Raw genomic sequence first — 16,601 nt, forward strand, 5'->3', positions numbered from 1 at the left:
CGTATTGTGAAAGGAGGTGGAGCATTCGGGAGGGCAGCCGAGCGCCTCCGTAAAAGGCCGAGCAGATCTCTCGGCGTGACAGCTCAGAGCTGTCCACGTCAACACACGGAGCGGCGGCGGCGACGGCGGCGGCAACAACGATGGACTCCTCGTCTCCGGTGAGCCTCTGCCGATTTTCCCCAGACTGGAAAGGCAGACATTTTCAGTTTGGAAGAGACAGCGCGCAGTTTACGCGCTGTTTTTGCACTGTTTTGTCTGTGTGCGGTACATTTGTTGCATTGTGCCAGTTTCGGTGGTGCGTCGCGCTGTAGAGGAGCAGCAGAGAAATAGGGATAGGAATGCCGCAAAAAATGCTTATAAAGCTGATCCACGGTACATTTCCTGCAAAGTCACTCATTTGGGTGAATGTTATCATGACTGTGGCCGATTGATCATGGACGCGCCGGGCCTTTAATCCGAGCACAGCGCTTAACATGCAGATAGCGCCTTTAAAAGCAATACTTTTATTATTTCCTCTCTGCGTGTCGGACTGGAACAGATTGGCTTTGCTGGCTGCAACGGTGCAACTTATGAGGGTGTTAAGTTAACTCCATTACAATGGACTGGTTTGAGCCACAGCTGTTATCTACTTAACCACGCAAAATCCGGCGCAGAGCGCAACAGGACGGCGCTTGAGTCCGTGCAGGAATATGTAAGTAGACTGGACCAGTGAGGCGACTCCATCCTTCAGGTTTCTACAGGAGTAGAATGTTGACTAATGGAGTCCTGAGCTTTTTTCAAACGTCTGTTTGTGTTGAGTATGTGTGCAGAGCTCGGTTGACGTGTAGAGCAGAGTAGGTGCCACGTCCACCGTTCTCTCTCTCTCTCTCTCGCTCTCTCTCTCTCTCTCTCTCTCGCTCTCTCTCTCTCTCTCTCTCTCTCTCTCTCTCTCTCTCCCCCTCGCTCTCAATCTTTAACCCTCTGCCTGTCCATGTGCTGTTTCATATTTGCTTTGTGTCAGTGTTGCAGAATAATACTCAAATACGACTTTACTTGTTATATCACCTCTATTTGCCGCTGTTGAGCTCTTTTGCAAGATATTGGTTACCCACATGTAGGCCTTCATACATCATCTAACAGCTACCATGCACAACCACAGGCATTCTCCGTCGTTTTAATAGAAACAAAATGCATCTATAATATTATTCCATCCCTGATCCAACCCTAAATGAAAAATACCCCGCCAAACTTTGCATTTATTGTATAAACTCTAATGACTTCAGCTTGCAGCTCCACCTCAGCCAACAGATGTTATATTATACTATAAATGCTGCTGAAGTTATTTATGTTTAGATGCACCATTATATTGCTTTATTTAATGTCATGGTGATAACTGTGCAACCTAGACTTTCTGGATTTATTAAGCAACCATTATCCCAAATTAAATATATGGTCAAACAAATGCCAGACTGTGCAGCCTCTCTGTCCCCTCAGGTGTCATTTGGCTTTCATATTTGTTCTGTCTAATAGATGATTAACAGGAATTGCACTTTTTCCAATGTAAAATGTTAAAGAAGACAAAAACACAAATGCAAGGGTTTTTCTTCTTTTTGTGGGGGAAAATAAAGTATTAAAGCATAATAATGAGTGAGTATTTGATGGTGTGTCACACCTGTGTGCATAAATTACATTCCCTAATGTCTTTCTCATTGATATGAAGGTCCTATTTTCTTTGCCAGGGTTCAAGACTATACAGAAACTGCTGGACGGATTTCAGCGTAACTTGGTAGGATGACCTTTAATGGCCAAGCATTTGCCGAATAAAGGGGTGGGGACGGTGGGGTTGAGGAAAGATTCTAGTCTTTGGATGTTTTCTACTCTAAGTGGTAGCAAACCTGTTTGATCAGGCCAGCTAGTTAGCAGAGCTGAGTAGACAGACAGAAGCAGTTATCCAGGCTCCTTCTAAAGCTAACAAAATCTACATAGCAACGGCCTGCAGTCCACCATCGTAATATGCAGCAGCTTGACTGTTTAATCAGTTCACCAGCTTCAGTGGAAACTGTTTGCTCTTTTTTACTGTTTGCAGTCTTGGTTTGTCTCGTAACTCTCTCGTAACGCCTATGCCACACTTAAACTTTAATGGGTCTGTATGGATATTTTCAAGCTCACTATAAAATACTTTATTTCTTCTGTAAACCTTTTGCTCAAAACAAAGGAAGGGGAAAAAAGAAAAGTGGCCTTTGTTTTGCAAAGCTGAGCAGATGGATGCTATATGATTGTTTGTGCACCCATCATGTAAGGAACTTTAATCAACGCGGTAGGAACACTGAAAGAAAACCACTGTCGCCTTATTATAGCATCAGACGACTGACCAGAACGTGTTATAGTTTTAATTCCAACAATGTGGTTAAACTTCAAAAATAAATCGGTCACTGTTTATATAAATGCCAAATCCAAATTATAAGACACTTTGATGTGATTTAACCTTCTCCACATATTTAATTTAGTCTTCTGGTTTTGTCTGAATGACCAGTTGACCATAAACATGCACAAAAGAGGTCGTTATCCTGAACAAAATGGCAAGTTTGGGCATTTTTGGTGGGCATTTTCCCGGTACGTTGATCCAGCGTGGTCAAAGAAGCTTATCCTTTTCCATTTCCATTTGACATTTAGATTTTCCCAGAGATGAGATGGGCTTTTTAAACTCTGCAGTATTTTTTATCTTTTACAATTTAGAGATTAAGCATCCAGCATATTTCAAGATACTCACATGCCTGATTGCTAAAGTGACTGTGTGTGTGTGAGTGTGAGTGAGTGTCTAGAGGTGCTCCCCTGAGGACAGGGCTGGGCCAGGAAGCAGATGCTCACGCGAAGTTTGAAGAAGCTCAAATGTACAAACTGTCATATATATTGTGTACATGTGCACTACATGTAAATGGTAGAGCACACAGATGAGATAAATGCTGCAGAACAAAAAGAACCAACTAATAACACAAGCAATACTTAAAATGTTTTATATCATTTCTCCTGATCTTCAAAGTCTTCATTGACGCAGACTCCTCTTATCTACTTTATAATAATTCCCCCGCCTCATATTCACAGTGCGGTTGTAGTGTTACTTATAGACGCAGGTAGGAAAAGCCATATTGTTGTGTCCCCCCCACCATCCCTTCATTGTCTTCACAGTGCTTTGATCCACCGCTGAACTGGTGCCGCTCCATATAGTCGGCAAGAAAGAGTGCGGTTCCCCAGGTTCGGCAACTAGCGCCTGATATAATTTCAAAGCCTGGCTTTGATCCAGTTTTCTGGATTATATACACGATGAGGTTAAATGTGACACAGTTAAAAGTGGGGTTGGATTTAATAACGGCAGAAACAGATCCTCAACTCACAGGATTTTGGATTTAAACCTGATGAGAAGATAAATTTCCTTTACAAAATGTAATCTTCAAAGCAGCAGGGCAGGGTAGTGCTTAGCGCTGTCACCTCGCAGTGGCCCCCAGGGTGCCACATAACTTTATCTGCACAACGTGCATTTTCTTTTACTTTAGTAAAAACTGTTTGCTTTCCAATTGCTCTTAATAGCCTAACAATAGAAAAAAAATTAACGCAGCCTTGTTATACAGTTTCTGCTAAACAGTATAATGGCATCTTTGCCCCCCCACCCCACCCCATGCGATTTCCAACCCTGGGCTGATCACAGATGAGCCATGTTTGATAGTGGGAAACACGTGAACGAACTACTGAAAGTGTCTGGTTCCTCCAGACGCTGCTGAAACTCTGGGCTAAGTTCTGTGATACACTCTGACTGTGAATGTCTATGCTAGTCAGTGCATAACAGAACTTTGTCCCGGGTCTGAATCCTCTTCGCTGGTTCCGTGACCGGCCTTCATGGTGATATAGATGACTGTGAGTGTGCTCTTGGGCTGTGGCCCCCCTTTGTACGCAAGTGGTCGGAGTGAATATAAAGCAGGCCATTGCTGCAAAAGCAGGATTGACGTGTACATTAAAAACTGATAGCACACACAGCCAGATGTAGGAGGAATGCCTGTGAGTGCAGCTGTGGCGTTCTGGAGAACAGAGCTCTCCTAATCCTCGATGTTTCCCTGAGGTGACTCAGCAGAGCTGCAATATTTGCAATGATCTCCGTTTGTTGTTGCAGGAACCCTCCCTGTACACGGTGAAGGCTCTTTTCATTCTGGACAATGATGGGAACAGACTGCTGTCCAAGGTGAGACACAAAAATCGACGAGCACGACGAAGCGTCTCAACAAGCGGTGTCGAGGCTGTCGGAATTCCAGTTGACTTAACTCCCGGACAGTGAATTAATTGTCAGGTTTAGTGGGTTGATCTGTACATTATGTCCTAAAATACTCAAAAATACCAACTTTGGAGGATATAAAGATTTCACCTGACAACAGGGATATTGGAATAACCAGCAATCTTTGTTATTTGTGTCAGGAAAAGTAGAAATTAGGCTGTGTCCAGAAGTTAGAAAATTATGAACACCACGCTGTGTTACACATTTAGCAGTCGTAGCTAATGTGGACATGTAGAGTGTTATAATGCCTAAATTCTGTGTCTGGAAAACTGTGCCTACAATGCCCATAATGCAATGCAGCACAATTCTGTGACTGACAACGTGTACCCTGGAGCTCACTTCTTTCTGACGCTTCGTGCCTTTCATTTCCTCATTTATGACATCATATTCTCTTACTTCCAACTGGCCGTTAATGACAGTTTTCATGACTGACTTTGCTCGACTTCCCCCGAAGCAAGGCCTCACGCAGCTCTGCAGCCTCACTCCGCACAACCGTAAACCGCCATGGAAGATCAGCCGCGCTCTTTGTGGCCAGCTGTGATTCAGCTGTAAAACGCTGGAGAGGAGAACAATGAGGCTGGCGGCGCTCAAATCCAATACTGAAACTTTACATCCAAACATCAGCTCTGGTTACAGGCTGCACATGAAAGCAATAGTAATCGTGCAAGGGAATAGCCCACACTGCCACACTCAATCAAACTCTGGGTCATGAGTGGTCATAAATAATGAAATTACATTAGATAGCTGCTTGAAATGGTCCAATATATTTAGGGTCATGCACACAGACCCTCAACTGCTTTTATTTTGTCTGTTACAGTACTATGACCATGAGTTTTACCCCTCCATGAAGGATCAGAAGAACTTTGAGAAGAAAGTTTTCAACAAGACACATAAAGCAGACAGTAAGAATCTCTCTCTCTCTCTCGCTCTCTCTCGCTCTCTCTCGCTCTCTCTCTCTCTCTTGCTCTCTCTCTCTCTTGCTCTCTCTCTCTCTCTCTCTTGCTCACTCTCTCTCTCTCTCTCTCTCTTGCTCACTCCAGCCATTGTGCTCCACTCTCACACACATCTCCGGTGTCAACTGTTCCTCATTCTGCCATCCAGTAGCTCAAGACCCGAACGTGATACCAGCTTTGAGTGTTTTCCACACTACTGTAGAGCTGCGGAGGAGTCGGGTCATGCTAGCGTGACGATAGAGCGGCTGGAAAATGGCGTGGCATTTAATGTTTGACACGTCCATGCAGAGGAACATGCTATTGTGCGGGATGGTTCACACCTGACACCTGAGTCTCTGCCCTGGTTCTCGGGACCTTTATATTCCCTCTTTTGTTCCAAGCTTCTCCTGCATTCCTCCTCCTCTGTCTTCCTTTCTCCTCTCATGTTATGCTATATGCCTCCTCCTTCCCTCCACCTCGCCCTGCCTTTGTCCTGCCATTCCTTTCGCTCCCTTGGTTTTTCCCATCCTTCCAGCTAGCCCTACAGCCTCTCTCTTTTCTCCTTTTTTCTCCAATCTAATTGATCCTCCTGCTCATTTGCTTTCTTCACCTCCCTTTTTCAGCCAGGCTGGGCCCTGGAGTCTCGTCTCCACTCTCAATGTTGTTCTTTTCTTTCCTTTTCATTTTGGATTATGTCTTTGAAAGTGGAATATCGTGTGCTGGTAAAACTTAGTGTGTCTCTCCTCTTCTTTTTTTAACCCCACCCCATCCTTCTCCTCTGACATGTCCGCAGATGAGATCGCGTTCCTGGAAGGGATGACCATTGTCTATAAGAACAGTATAGATCTGTTCTTTTATGTGGTGGGAAGCGCTCAGGAGAATGAGGTATTGTCATTTCTGGGGTTTTTTTTACTGACATGCATACAGATACAGCCATATAGACTTTACATTTTATTTCATTTTATGTAAAATATTCAATATCCAAGGCTATGATGTATACTGTGGCCCACTGCACGGGCCAGTGACCCTTTCCCATGATTTTTCTTTGTATTTTTTTCTAATGGATCTCTTTTTTTATCCAATCTTTAGCTGATGCTGATGTCAGTACTGAACTGCCTGTTTGAGTCTCTCAGTCAGATCTTCAGGTGAGTCCTCTTTCATGTCCAGGAACAACTTCAGAAATGTTCTATTTGTATGTGATATTAGCATTTCTAGCATTTTATGAGGCAGTGGGCAAATCCAGCTGTGCCTCCTCCTGTACCTTAAATCATCAGCAAGCAGCAGCTGATGTGGTTACTATGGGAACCGATGCGGGAGTAATGCAGAATGTGAGCAGCAGTGAATATTTGCCTTCTGAATATCCTGCCCCAGTTGTAGTGAGCAGGTTTCCTTATTGAACTTTAATCAGAAACAGTTTTATATGCCAAGTATATTTACATACCCAAGGAACCTGTGTGAGGTGGCTTGTTGAGCCTCTATATATTCAACATATATTCACATATAGGAATATACTCTTATAGACAAGTAGTAATATCTAGACACAAACTGTACATTAGAGACAACAATATACAAATAAGACATAATATTCAAGACAAGTACACATTGAGTGGGATGTAAAGAGCAAAGCAATATTGAAAATGTGGTTTGCGAGATACACGTGACATTAAATTATGAAATAATGTAGCGTGTAAATAAAATGCAAGTGAAAGATAAACTGGAAGGATAAGTATGTCCTTATTGGGAGAAGTGGGTGAATGGCCAGAAAGGTGGGTGACCCAACTTATCAGCCCTTCAGGAGAGTGATGGGAAAGAAGCTCTTCTTGTGCCTGCTGGTTTTTGTATGCAGGGATCTGTAGTGCTTGCCAGTGGGAAGGAGGCTCGAGAGTGTGCAGAATGTGTGCTAGTAGACTGTAGCCCGATCGCACGATGGAGTGCACGCAGGGCAGGCATGCAGCATTCTGTCATATCAAACAAGAAGCTCCTGTTCAGTGCACAACATTGGGAGATCGATGGCGAATGTTGCAGTCATAGTGTCACAAACACGATCAAAGAATGATCAAAGCAAATGGTGGGGACCAGGGCGGGGACGTGGCTAATCGCTGCTCTGGTTCTGCAGGAAAAACGTGGAGCGGAGGGGTTTACTTGACAACATGGAAGGAGTGTTCCTCATCGTGGATGAGATCATTGATGGAGGGTAAGGCAAATTTTACACCGGACCTCTGTGGTCGCATTGGATTTAACATCCCATCAATCAATAAAATTCCCTTCAACATTGTTGAGTGTACATGTGTAAAAGTAAAACCTCTGGAATCCTTATCAGGAATTAGTGTAGTTCAACAGAAACTGGATGAATGATTATGGAAATGTGTGTCTGGACCGTTGTTTAGACAGAAAGCCAGGAAATAATACTGGTCTTTTTCCCCATTGCTAGGGTCATTCTGGAGAGTGACCCCCAGCAGGTTCTTCAGAAGGTCAACTACAGGGTAAGATGATTGATAATCCTGTCCAACTCTTGATTCCATGTTCTTTCCTGCTAAATCAGCAGCCACATTTACGCTTTTCTATGATCTTATTAAAATGATTCCGATCGGAAAATTCCAGCTTCGCCGTTTACATGGATGCAAATTCATTTGATCCGATTATTCAATAGATGCATCAAGCAGTTAATCCGAATAAATTCATTGCGACATGCGCAGGACAGGCAAGGGTGTTGTTATGCCAACGTCTCCCGGCCAACAGGCCAATCGGCTGACGGCTGCTCATGAATATTAATGAGATATTAAAGATCATTCACTGATCCTGCAGAAACATACCGCTTCACGTTCCACCTTCTCTCTGCTGCCTCCTGATCAACGTGAGCGCCGATCGTTTTAGTCCCACAAGTCTTCTTTTATTTCAATCAATTGTGTCCATGTAAACATGGCTAGTGACTCTCTTCCTGGAGCCTCTCACAGCTCCGCTCTCATACCCTTTCCTCATCTTTTCCCTGTCTATCTCTCTGTCTCTTTGTCTCTTTTCTGTCTCCCCTCGGTGACAGGAAGTGTCAGAGCCAGCCTATGGCTTCGTCCTGTTTGATTACATCACCGGTAACATAGAAGGACAGACAGACAAGAGCCAGCTGCTGTAGACAGATGGAGGGTGAGCGTGAGAGAGAACTAGGAAAGAGAGTGAATGGATGAGAGCGACAGGTGAAGCAGAAGGCGATGGCGAGGCTGGTCAGAGGAGGAGCCAGCGGAAAAGTGGGACTCCACAGACTCATTTTCTTTTTAGAGATTTCTTGCCGGAGGAGCACGATTGTGCACCCTGTGAAAAATCTGTGAACATGGCTAACGTTTCAGTGTGGACAAAGATCTAACTTCAACTACTAAATTCCCTGGAACACTTATCATTGTTGACTAGTACTAATCAGTTATCAGCCTCTCTGATCCTGTGTGTCACTAGCAGTCATCCTATGGAAGTCCGGTATAAATGCTGATTTCCCTACACTTTATTAATCCACTGGGCTTCTCAATGGGTTCGACTGTATCTTTGGTCAACCTGGACCTACTCGATGTTGGTCAGAGTTTCTAATTGTTGGTGTCAGCTGGTGCCGAGGTGTACTCAAAAATTCAAACCATGACACGCGTTTAAAAATGTACTTTGTTATTATATTTGAGAAGATGGCATCTCATCATCTTCCTCACACCCAGGTTTGTCTTGTTCTGGAACGGCCTCTTTAATATCAGTGTACCAGCAGATGTCACCCTGGAGCTTTAACACGTTTTTGAGCCCAAACAGAACCCCAGCGCCGATGCTCCATGATCTTCTGTCTAATTAGCAGCATATGGGGTAGCAGCATGTACGACAACTTCTATTGTGTGGCTTTGAATTAGCTTTTTTTTTGTTTTCATCTTTCACTTCTTCCTGCTTCTTCCTGTGTGCAGCCGAAACTACCATTTTGTTTCTACCCACAGAGTTGTTGTGTGTGGAATGGAGATGCTTTCACATTTAACAGGTGTGTTTAGAGTGGTCAGAGTGCCAGTGCCTGCTTCTGGAAGGGCCAGGCTTCATTGTCATGCGATGAAACCCGAAGTGCAATTTAAATTGTAATCTGATTGGAAGATGTGGGTGCTGCCGATAACGTGAATGCCCGCGTATTTATCATAGATCTTGCATGATTTTTGTCCCTGATACCCTCAGTAATGACAGTTTTCCTTACAGGCGGATGAAAACCCATTATCTGAACAAAGCGTTGCCCAGGTACCACACACACACACTCACACACACACACACACACACACACACACACACTAGCATAGCTCAAAGTTAAACACAAGTTGAACAAACTTTCGGGTAATTGAATCTTAGCAACTAGACCTTTCATCCTCTCATCCTCTTATCTTGGATGAGGTGGAGCACCATCAAGACACTCAAACAGTCCAGTTGCTAAGATTCAACCACCAGTAATAGCTTGACCTGGATGACTGAGAACCTTCACAAACCTGTTTTCAGCCTTTTTGAGATTTGTTGCTACGCTGACAGCTGGCTGTCTGTGCATGTGTGTAAGAAGCTACCTCTCATGTTATGACTGCTATACTGTTTATAGAAAACACGTCTGCACTCACCCTGCTCAGTTTTCAGCATATCTGCCTGATCCCCATTAACATCTATCTCTCAGCTGCATGCTAATGCCGCAGGTCACTGTGCTCACTAGCGTAGCTGCACGAACAGTTCTGAGTTAGAATTCCCAATAAATATGTATTTATTTTCATAAAGACTGGACAGAGAAACTCAGAACATTCTAATTAAAACTGCTAAAACCATTATTGCCCTCCATACAGTTTTACTTTTCTTTAACCCTGTCATTTTACCACGCCACAAAGTGGTTTCTACTACTTAGATCTTTAAAATAAATGCTTCTCCTTTGCGTGAGACAAAAGTGTGTACTACTCAATCATTTAGATGACTTTTTCTCTAAGCTTTTCTTTGTTGCTTCAACCCTGACAGCACATATCAGAAAAACTGGCTCTCACCACTAACGTAAGTCTCTACTAACCTCCCAGCCTTGCACTGTTGTCCTGCTGTGTCACTATACATGTCACACATCATCCATGACACATAGTTTACTGTGAAAGAACTGTTTTTATGCATATCTACAATTGCATTTAGTGTATGTTTCGTATGCATTTTTCAGCCATTGTGCCACTAATTTTGATTAGTTCCGTCCAGATTTGCTAAACTCTTCTGCTCAAATGCAGTCCTTAGGTGTGAAAACAAACAACAAACCCGTACATTAGCCATTACTGTGTACTGTGACTCGTAGTTAGGTGTGTAAAACCTGTTGAATATTAGTCAGTAAAGCGTATTGTCAGATAAGACATTTCCCAGCCTCCCTGAGCTGCGCCTGAGTGGTTACAGGCGCCCCCTGTTGTTGAAACACGTAACAACATAGGGTTTTAAACGAATTCTTCAATTAGGCTGATGAACGTTCGAATTAGATTTCACACATTTATTTCTATTTTATATTTATGTTGATTAGTGACAAACAGAAACAATTTGAACAGTAAGCCTTTTTTTGTTTCGTTATAGTCTAACTAATAACTAGTTTGTTTGTAGAGTTGCAGTGACATCTAGCGGCCAATTATTGGCACTGCAACACCGTTTTTGTGGGGAGAACAATATTTAATTTACAAATCTATGAAAATAAAAGCAACAAAACATGTACTCTTTGAATCTTAGTACGATTCGAATTATGCACGTAATGCACTAGAATAGTCTTGTTATTTATGCATGTGGTTCTAATTAACTAATATTTGTATATAATGGTGTTATATTTAAATTAGTAAGTTTATGTATTATCATCATTTTAAAAAAAATCATTAGCATTTACTATTGTTTTGTTTATTTTTCAGGTTCTGCAGTCAGCCAAAGAGCAGATTAAATGGTCAATACTAAAATAAAAGTTACATTTATTTCTATTCCCAAAGCTAGTTTTAATTGTGACATTCTAAAAGGAAGTCTGTAGTACAATGGGTTTCTTTACCAACCAGAGAACCAGCTCAGTGTAACCAGGTTTTTTTTTCTTGTTTCTGTGAGGATTATGTAACATTGTGTCTTTAAAATGCAGGTAATTTATTTGGGTAGCGAGGGAACGTAGTCGACATTTGCACATAGACATTTGGTGACACAGGGAAATGAATGTAAACGTCACAGCTCATGTCTGAAGATGCAACTTTATGCATTAGCTACAAATAGTAATGTTAGTTTTGAATAGTGCCATCCAGAATATTTTAACTTTTTGTTTAGGTTGAGCAGGATTTTCCACACAAAACTAATTATCTGTGTTCTGCTCACTTTTTTTTTTTTTTTTTTTTTAAGAATTTTAGAATTGGTTATGTTATTAATACTTTTTGGTTGGTATGATTTTTTGGTTTTGTTTAAAGTTTTTGGTTTGTTTGCCTGGGATGCATCTTATTGCTTGTCCCTATTCAGTGAGGTACTAGACTTTAAGTTTTTTCATGCTGCAAAGTTCAGGCTCATTGTTGTGCAGTGATTAACTCTGTTTTACAGTTTGTTCTTTCCACGGGCTTTATTTTTATTTTTTTTAGCTTCACATTCAGAAATTGAAGGAAAAAAATGTTTGACACCAAACAAATGAAAATTGTCCTTATTTCCTTAAATGCCCAACAAGTGTTTTCTATGAATACAGTTACTGTGGGGAAAAATACATATAAAATTATATTTTAAAACAAAGCAACATTCTAAAATATATAATATAACCCTCAACCCATGAATATTTTCACAGTTTTGAATATGTATATAGATAAGATATTTTGTCAGACTAAAATAAATCCAAAACCAAAGTCGTTATTTCGTTTACATTTGGAAGTTGTTGACTTGTTGCATTTTGCCTTTTGTAATTTAATAAAAGTGTATTTTTGACTCCTTTACTTCTCTGGTTGGTCGTTTATGATACGTTGAAAACGTTGCTCTTTTTATTTCTTATAAACCCTTTCGTCTATTTCCTACCTCGCGCGGGGGAGGGTACACCTCTCAACCAATCACGATGCAGATGGTCAACTAATGAATATTAATTAGCGCTTACTGCTGGGGGCGGGGCCAGCATGATATTGGCAGAAGCATGACACGTGGTCCAGCTGTGTCAGCCAATCGTTACTGTTATCTTGTGAGGAATGTGATTGGTTATCGGTTATTACTGCTACAGATGTTCAGTAAAGGTAGAAATATAAAACTACGGGAGGAAAAAAGCGTAGTAGAACTGAAACTTCCATATTATTACTGGTAAATAATATTATTAAAAAGGGTGAAATCCAAATTCCCAATTTTTATTAACTCAGGAGAATTATATAGGTTTTATTTGGATTATTTCGCAATTTACACGAGATGACCTCTAAAGAAATCGTACTATTAAATGTCGAGTTGTGCGGGTTTTTTTTTTTACTGAACTGAAAAAAGTGCTTCCGTTTTCTTTTTTATAATAGAACAATAATTTAAACACTGCTTAAGGCAAGACTGAATAATGACATTCGCCAAAGACGGTCCATCCTGTTTGAAATGACAGGTAAGGTGCTCCAGTATAACATCTCCATGGTTACTCTGTTTCCCTGCACGTAACCCACAACACAGCAGGAGGAGAGTCCTAGATGACCATAAGCCCAACATCAGCACCAGCATCTGCTCATTGTGAAAGAAGAAATAGGAGGACTATCAGACGCCAACAGAAAACCACTCGGTCGTTATTTGTGACCCGGCTGCGCATCAGGATGCGTGAGGGTCCAAATGTGTGGCTCAATTCACGTTTTCAAAAGAAACTTTTGCGTCATGGCCATGCATGTACCGCGACTGCCGCGGTACATCAAGATAACCTCCTCATTTTCACCAATGCCGCACCTGTAGTCATGTATATTTGTGGCCGGATGATAAAGCAGTGAATGCATCCGTTTGGATCTCTTCTTACCTCGATCTAAATCCATCCGCATTGATGGCAGGTTAAAGTTAGTATATGGTGTAATGATATTGGTTTAACTGGCACCGTGATCACCGTGGAGTGTCATTACAAGATGCTGTTAAAAAAAATGTAAATCGGGTTAAACTGAGAGTCCCTGATTTTTCCCACTTTTAATTTATCGTCTCTTTTTTGCTGGGTACAAATATGAAGTGTGCTTGGTATGGTTTTTAAGGATGATGTGTGTTGTAGATCTTTTTACTCAGGCTGACCCGCACGACCAACACGCGCCATCAGAACGGCATCGCCGGTGTCTCCCTCTTGTGGTAGAAATATGAAACTGCACAACCAATCAAAACATTGTCACTGCTTACATACGTTGACAATAAATTAATCTAAATTCACAATTAAATTATAGTCACTTTTGTTTTTATAAAGCTATATAATACATTTTGCCCACTTAAAGTATAATGAATACAATTATTAACCAAAGTCAATCATCTTGCCAGGGCAGGAACACATGTATACATACAATCAGGACAACACAAGACCAACCACCTTGGGAATTTTAGCATATTTACTGTCTACATGTGCAGCTTTACCATCAGGATAAAAGTATTAGGATAAAAGTATATGTCACAAAGTGATGCATTTTTGTGAGAGTATGAGTGGTAAAGGAGCTGCCCAAGGTCTAATCAATGTAATTATCAAACCTTTATGATAAAACATCATTCATATTATAGTGAGAAGCTAAATAAAGAAAATTTGTAGAGGTGATTGGAAGAATCTGTGCCATCTGAGTTTGATTTTGAATTGCTTTTAGCATTGACCCGAGAACAAGTCGTATTCACCATATTTACATTTCTATCTTGTCCCACACCCAATTCATGCTTTTGGACCTTACAAATGTTGTATGCTTACATACCCGCATTAATGAGGTGGAAATTTTCACTTTACAACCCATTGCTTTCATACTAACTGATATAAGTATGAAAAGTTTCTTACAGTTAATTAATTCAACAGTGCAGTGAGAGTGAAGCAGCCAAGTATAAACTAAACTCTTTAAATCATTTTATTTAAGGACTAATAACTTTAGGTTTGACATGGTGACATGAATATACGATGACCTGTGCGAATCATTGACCTCCTATTTTTCCTTCCATGAAAGTCTTCTTGACACGTAGTTATCATCTCTGTGAGATGTTCCAGTATATAATAGTCATAAATGAGAACAGTGGATCTAATGATGGTGCTGACCTCAAAATCAAACCAGTCCATGTCGCCGAAGGAGAGGGAAAACATCTGATTTCGATGCTAAGAAGATTCATTGTTCAAATTTAAACCCCCAATGGCACAAATCTGGCAACAGAACTTGAAGGATTCCTGTAGAATGACAACTCTGCTCTCAGGTGGAGGGAGAATGGGTCGATTTACTGGCTGCTGACCTGACCAGGCAGAAATAGTTCAGCAGCAGGTGGGTGTGTGCATGTCAGCTGTTATGTCATGATTTGGTAATCTATGGATGGATGGATGGATGGATGGATGGATGGATGGATGGATGGATGGATGGATGGATGGATGGATGGATGGATGGATGGATGGATGGATGGATGAAAAAGGTTAGTAAATTGAATTAACTGCCTCTCGCCCGCTGCGCTCCTTGTTTATATAGAAGTTCTCCAGACTGGACTCACCACCATTGGGTGAGAGGAATTATCATATGGCACCTGAATGGCCAGAACGTTGACAGTGACAGATGGGTGCACCGCTGATTGGGCAACAAGGATGTGATGTCACTGGATGTGGATTGGACTAGGGACAGGGCGAGAGAGGGAAAGAGAGAGAAAATTAAGGAAAAGTAGCATAGGGTTTGTGAAAGAGAGAGAGAAGTGGGAGGGTCAGAAAATAATAGAGAGACCTTGCACTTAAACAGAGAGAGAGAGAGAGTGAGAGAGGGAGGTAAGGGTGTGTGTGTGTGTGTGTGTGTGTGTGTGTGTGTGTGTGTGTGTGCGTGTGTGTGTGTGTGTGTGTGTGTGTGCGCTCTTTAAACAAAGAACCTTATACTGAAGCGTAGCCTAAATAAAGTGACTGAATTGTTCACTAGATTCTGCATTTTTGCTTTTAAGTAAAAACAGGATTCTTCTTTATTTATTTATATCTTCTTTATTCTTTATTTGTTGGGCTTTGGGGCTTTAAGATATCCATATCTACTATAGTAAAATAAATATATATATATATATTCAAGTATAGTGACTATGCTTTACAAAATATCTGTCCCTAAATAAGATTTGTTCTGTAATGTATCTGTATAAACAAAAATGACCACACTTGATGTAGATTAAAAGGTTAGAAATGGCAACAATTTGGATGTGACACAAAGACAGATTTTCTTGTTTCCATCTGGCTTCTTGCTGTCAGCCTGAATCTGGGTTTGGGCCCTAAAGCAGTGGTGTAAGATTTCCATGTGTAGGTGGCGTTTCAGGCTGCCATTAGGCCGGTCTCTGCTGGACCAAATGTTCTGCCTGCAAACCATCACCTTTAATGTGATGTGGAAATGTAATTATGTTATTTTTCTACAGCCAGGCTCCAGCTGGAAGCCTGGTTGTAAATATTAATTAGCACCTTCAAAACGTCAGGCGTCCAGCACCGCCAGGAACAGAATGACAGCAGGAGGGTCTCCGCCAGCGACAGCCAGCAGTCGTGGTCTCCAGGACCCTCCGGAAAAGTCTGAACCCCCACAGACCCTCCACACCGAGCAGCTAGTAAACTTCCTGAAGGTGCTTTGGATAATAGCGCTAATTAGCTTTCTTATTTGATTGGAATGCTGCTAGATGAAGTTATTTGACAGGAGATAAGAATGCGTTGTGATTTCCAAATGGTGCGGCTGTGCTGCCCAAGCAGTGGCTGCAGAATCTATTAGCAACTGTTAGCTGCAAACTCTGACATATAAACATTAATAATCCAAACCTTTCTCTTAAGATTCTGCAACTCTGATGAGCTCATTGAGTCCAGAAAACAAACCATTGTGCAACCACCGAACCGACTTTAGGAACATTTGTGGTTGACTTTCAAAACTTCAACAAATGCCAACGACCATCATCTTGCTTCTGAGCCAAATCTTTGTGCGGATCAGCCCCACAGAGTGAAAACTCAGGTTTCCCAGCGCCATAATTCCTCATTCAGTGAAAACAGAGACTCAGCGCTTGCCTGTACGCCTGTATTCTAAATAAATTGTAACAAAATAAATAAAAACCAGATTTTGCACATTGAGCCAAACGGCTGTGCTCACACCCGAGTCTTGTGGTCAAAGACCATCTGGGCTGTGCAAGATGAATCACTCTGTGTGTAAAGTGTCAAACCACACGATTAGTTACACATTGAGGTGCTATTTGTGCCTTCCTCAAACATGTAACAGTACTAACAG

At 41.6% G+C, this 16,601-nt stretch overlaps 1 protein-coding gene and 1 non-coding gene across 8 annotated transcripts; both read left to right on the forward strand.

The window, feature by feature from the left end:
- Positions 1–18: 18 nt before the first annotated feature.
- On the forward strand, positions 19–12,161 carry copz2 (COPI coat complex subunit zeta 2). 7 transcript variants are annotated; one of them, XR_003888622.1, is made up of 12 exons: positions 19–158; positions 4,142–4,210; positions 5,118–5,202; positions 6,026–6,117; positions 6,322–6,377; positions 7,349–7,426; positions 7,664–7,715; positions 8,270–8,370; positions 9,186–9,226; positions 9,433–9,471; positions 10,219–10,251; positions 11,124–12,161. XR_003888622.1 is itself a non-coding variant. In XM_003964261.3 (10 exons), the coding sequence occupies exons 1-10, from the start codon at positions 141–143 to the stop codon at positions 11,169–11,171; spliced, it is 570 nt and encodes a 189-aa protein (XP_003964310.1). In that variant the 5' UTR covers positions 19–140; the 3' UTR covers positions 11,172–12,161. The 7 variants fall into 7 exon arrangements, 3 of the variants coding, with proteins under 3 accessions (XP_003964310.1, XP_011601869.1, XP_011601868.1); XR_003888623.1 differs by lacking the exon at positions 10,219–10,251; XR_003888621.1 differs by lacking the exon at positions 9,186–9,226.
- Positions 3,763–3,833, forward strand: mir152 (microRNA mir-152). The gene has a single exon (NR_105400.1). It is a non-coding gene; the product is annotated as a microRNA mir-152 (primary transcript).
- Positions 12,162–16,601: the final 4,440 nt, after the last annotated feature.

The sequence above is a fragment of the Takifugu rubripes genome, chromosome 5, assembly GCF_901000725.2.
Source record: "Takifugu rubripes chromosome 5, fTakRub1.2, whole genome shotgun sequence".
NCBI classification, from domain to species: Eukaryota; Metazoa; Chordata; class Actinopteri; order Tetraodontiformes; family Tetraodontidae; genus Takifugu; species Takifugu rubripes.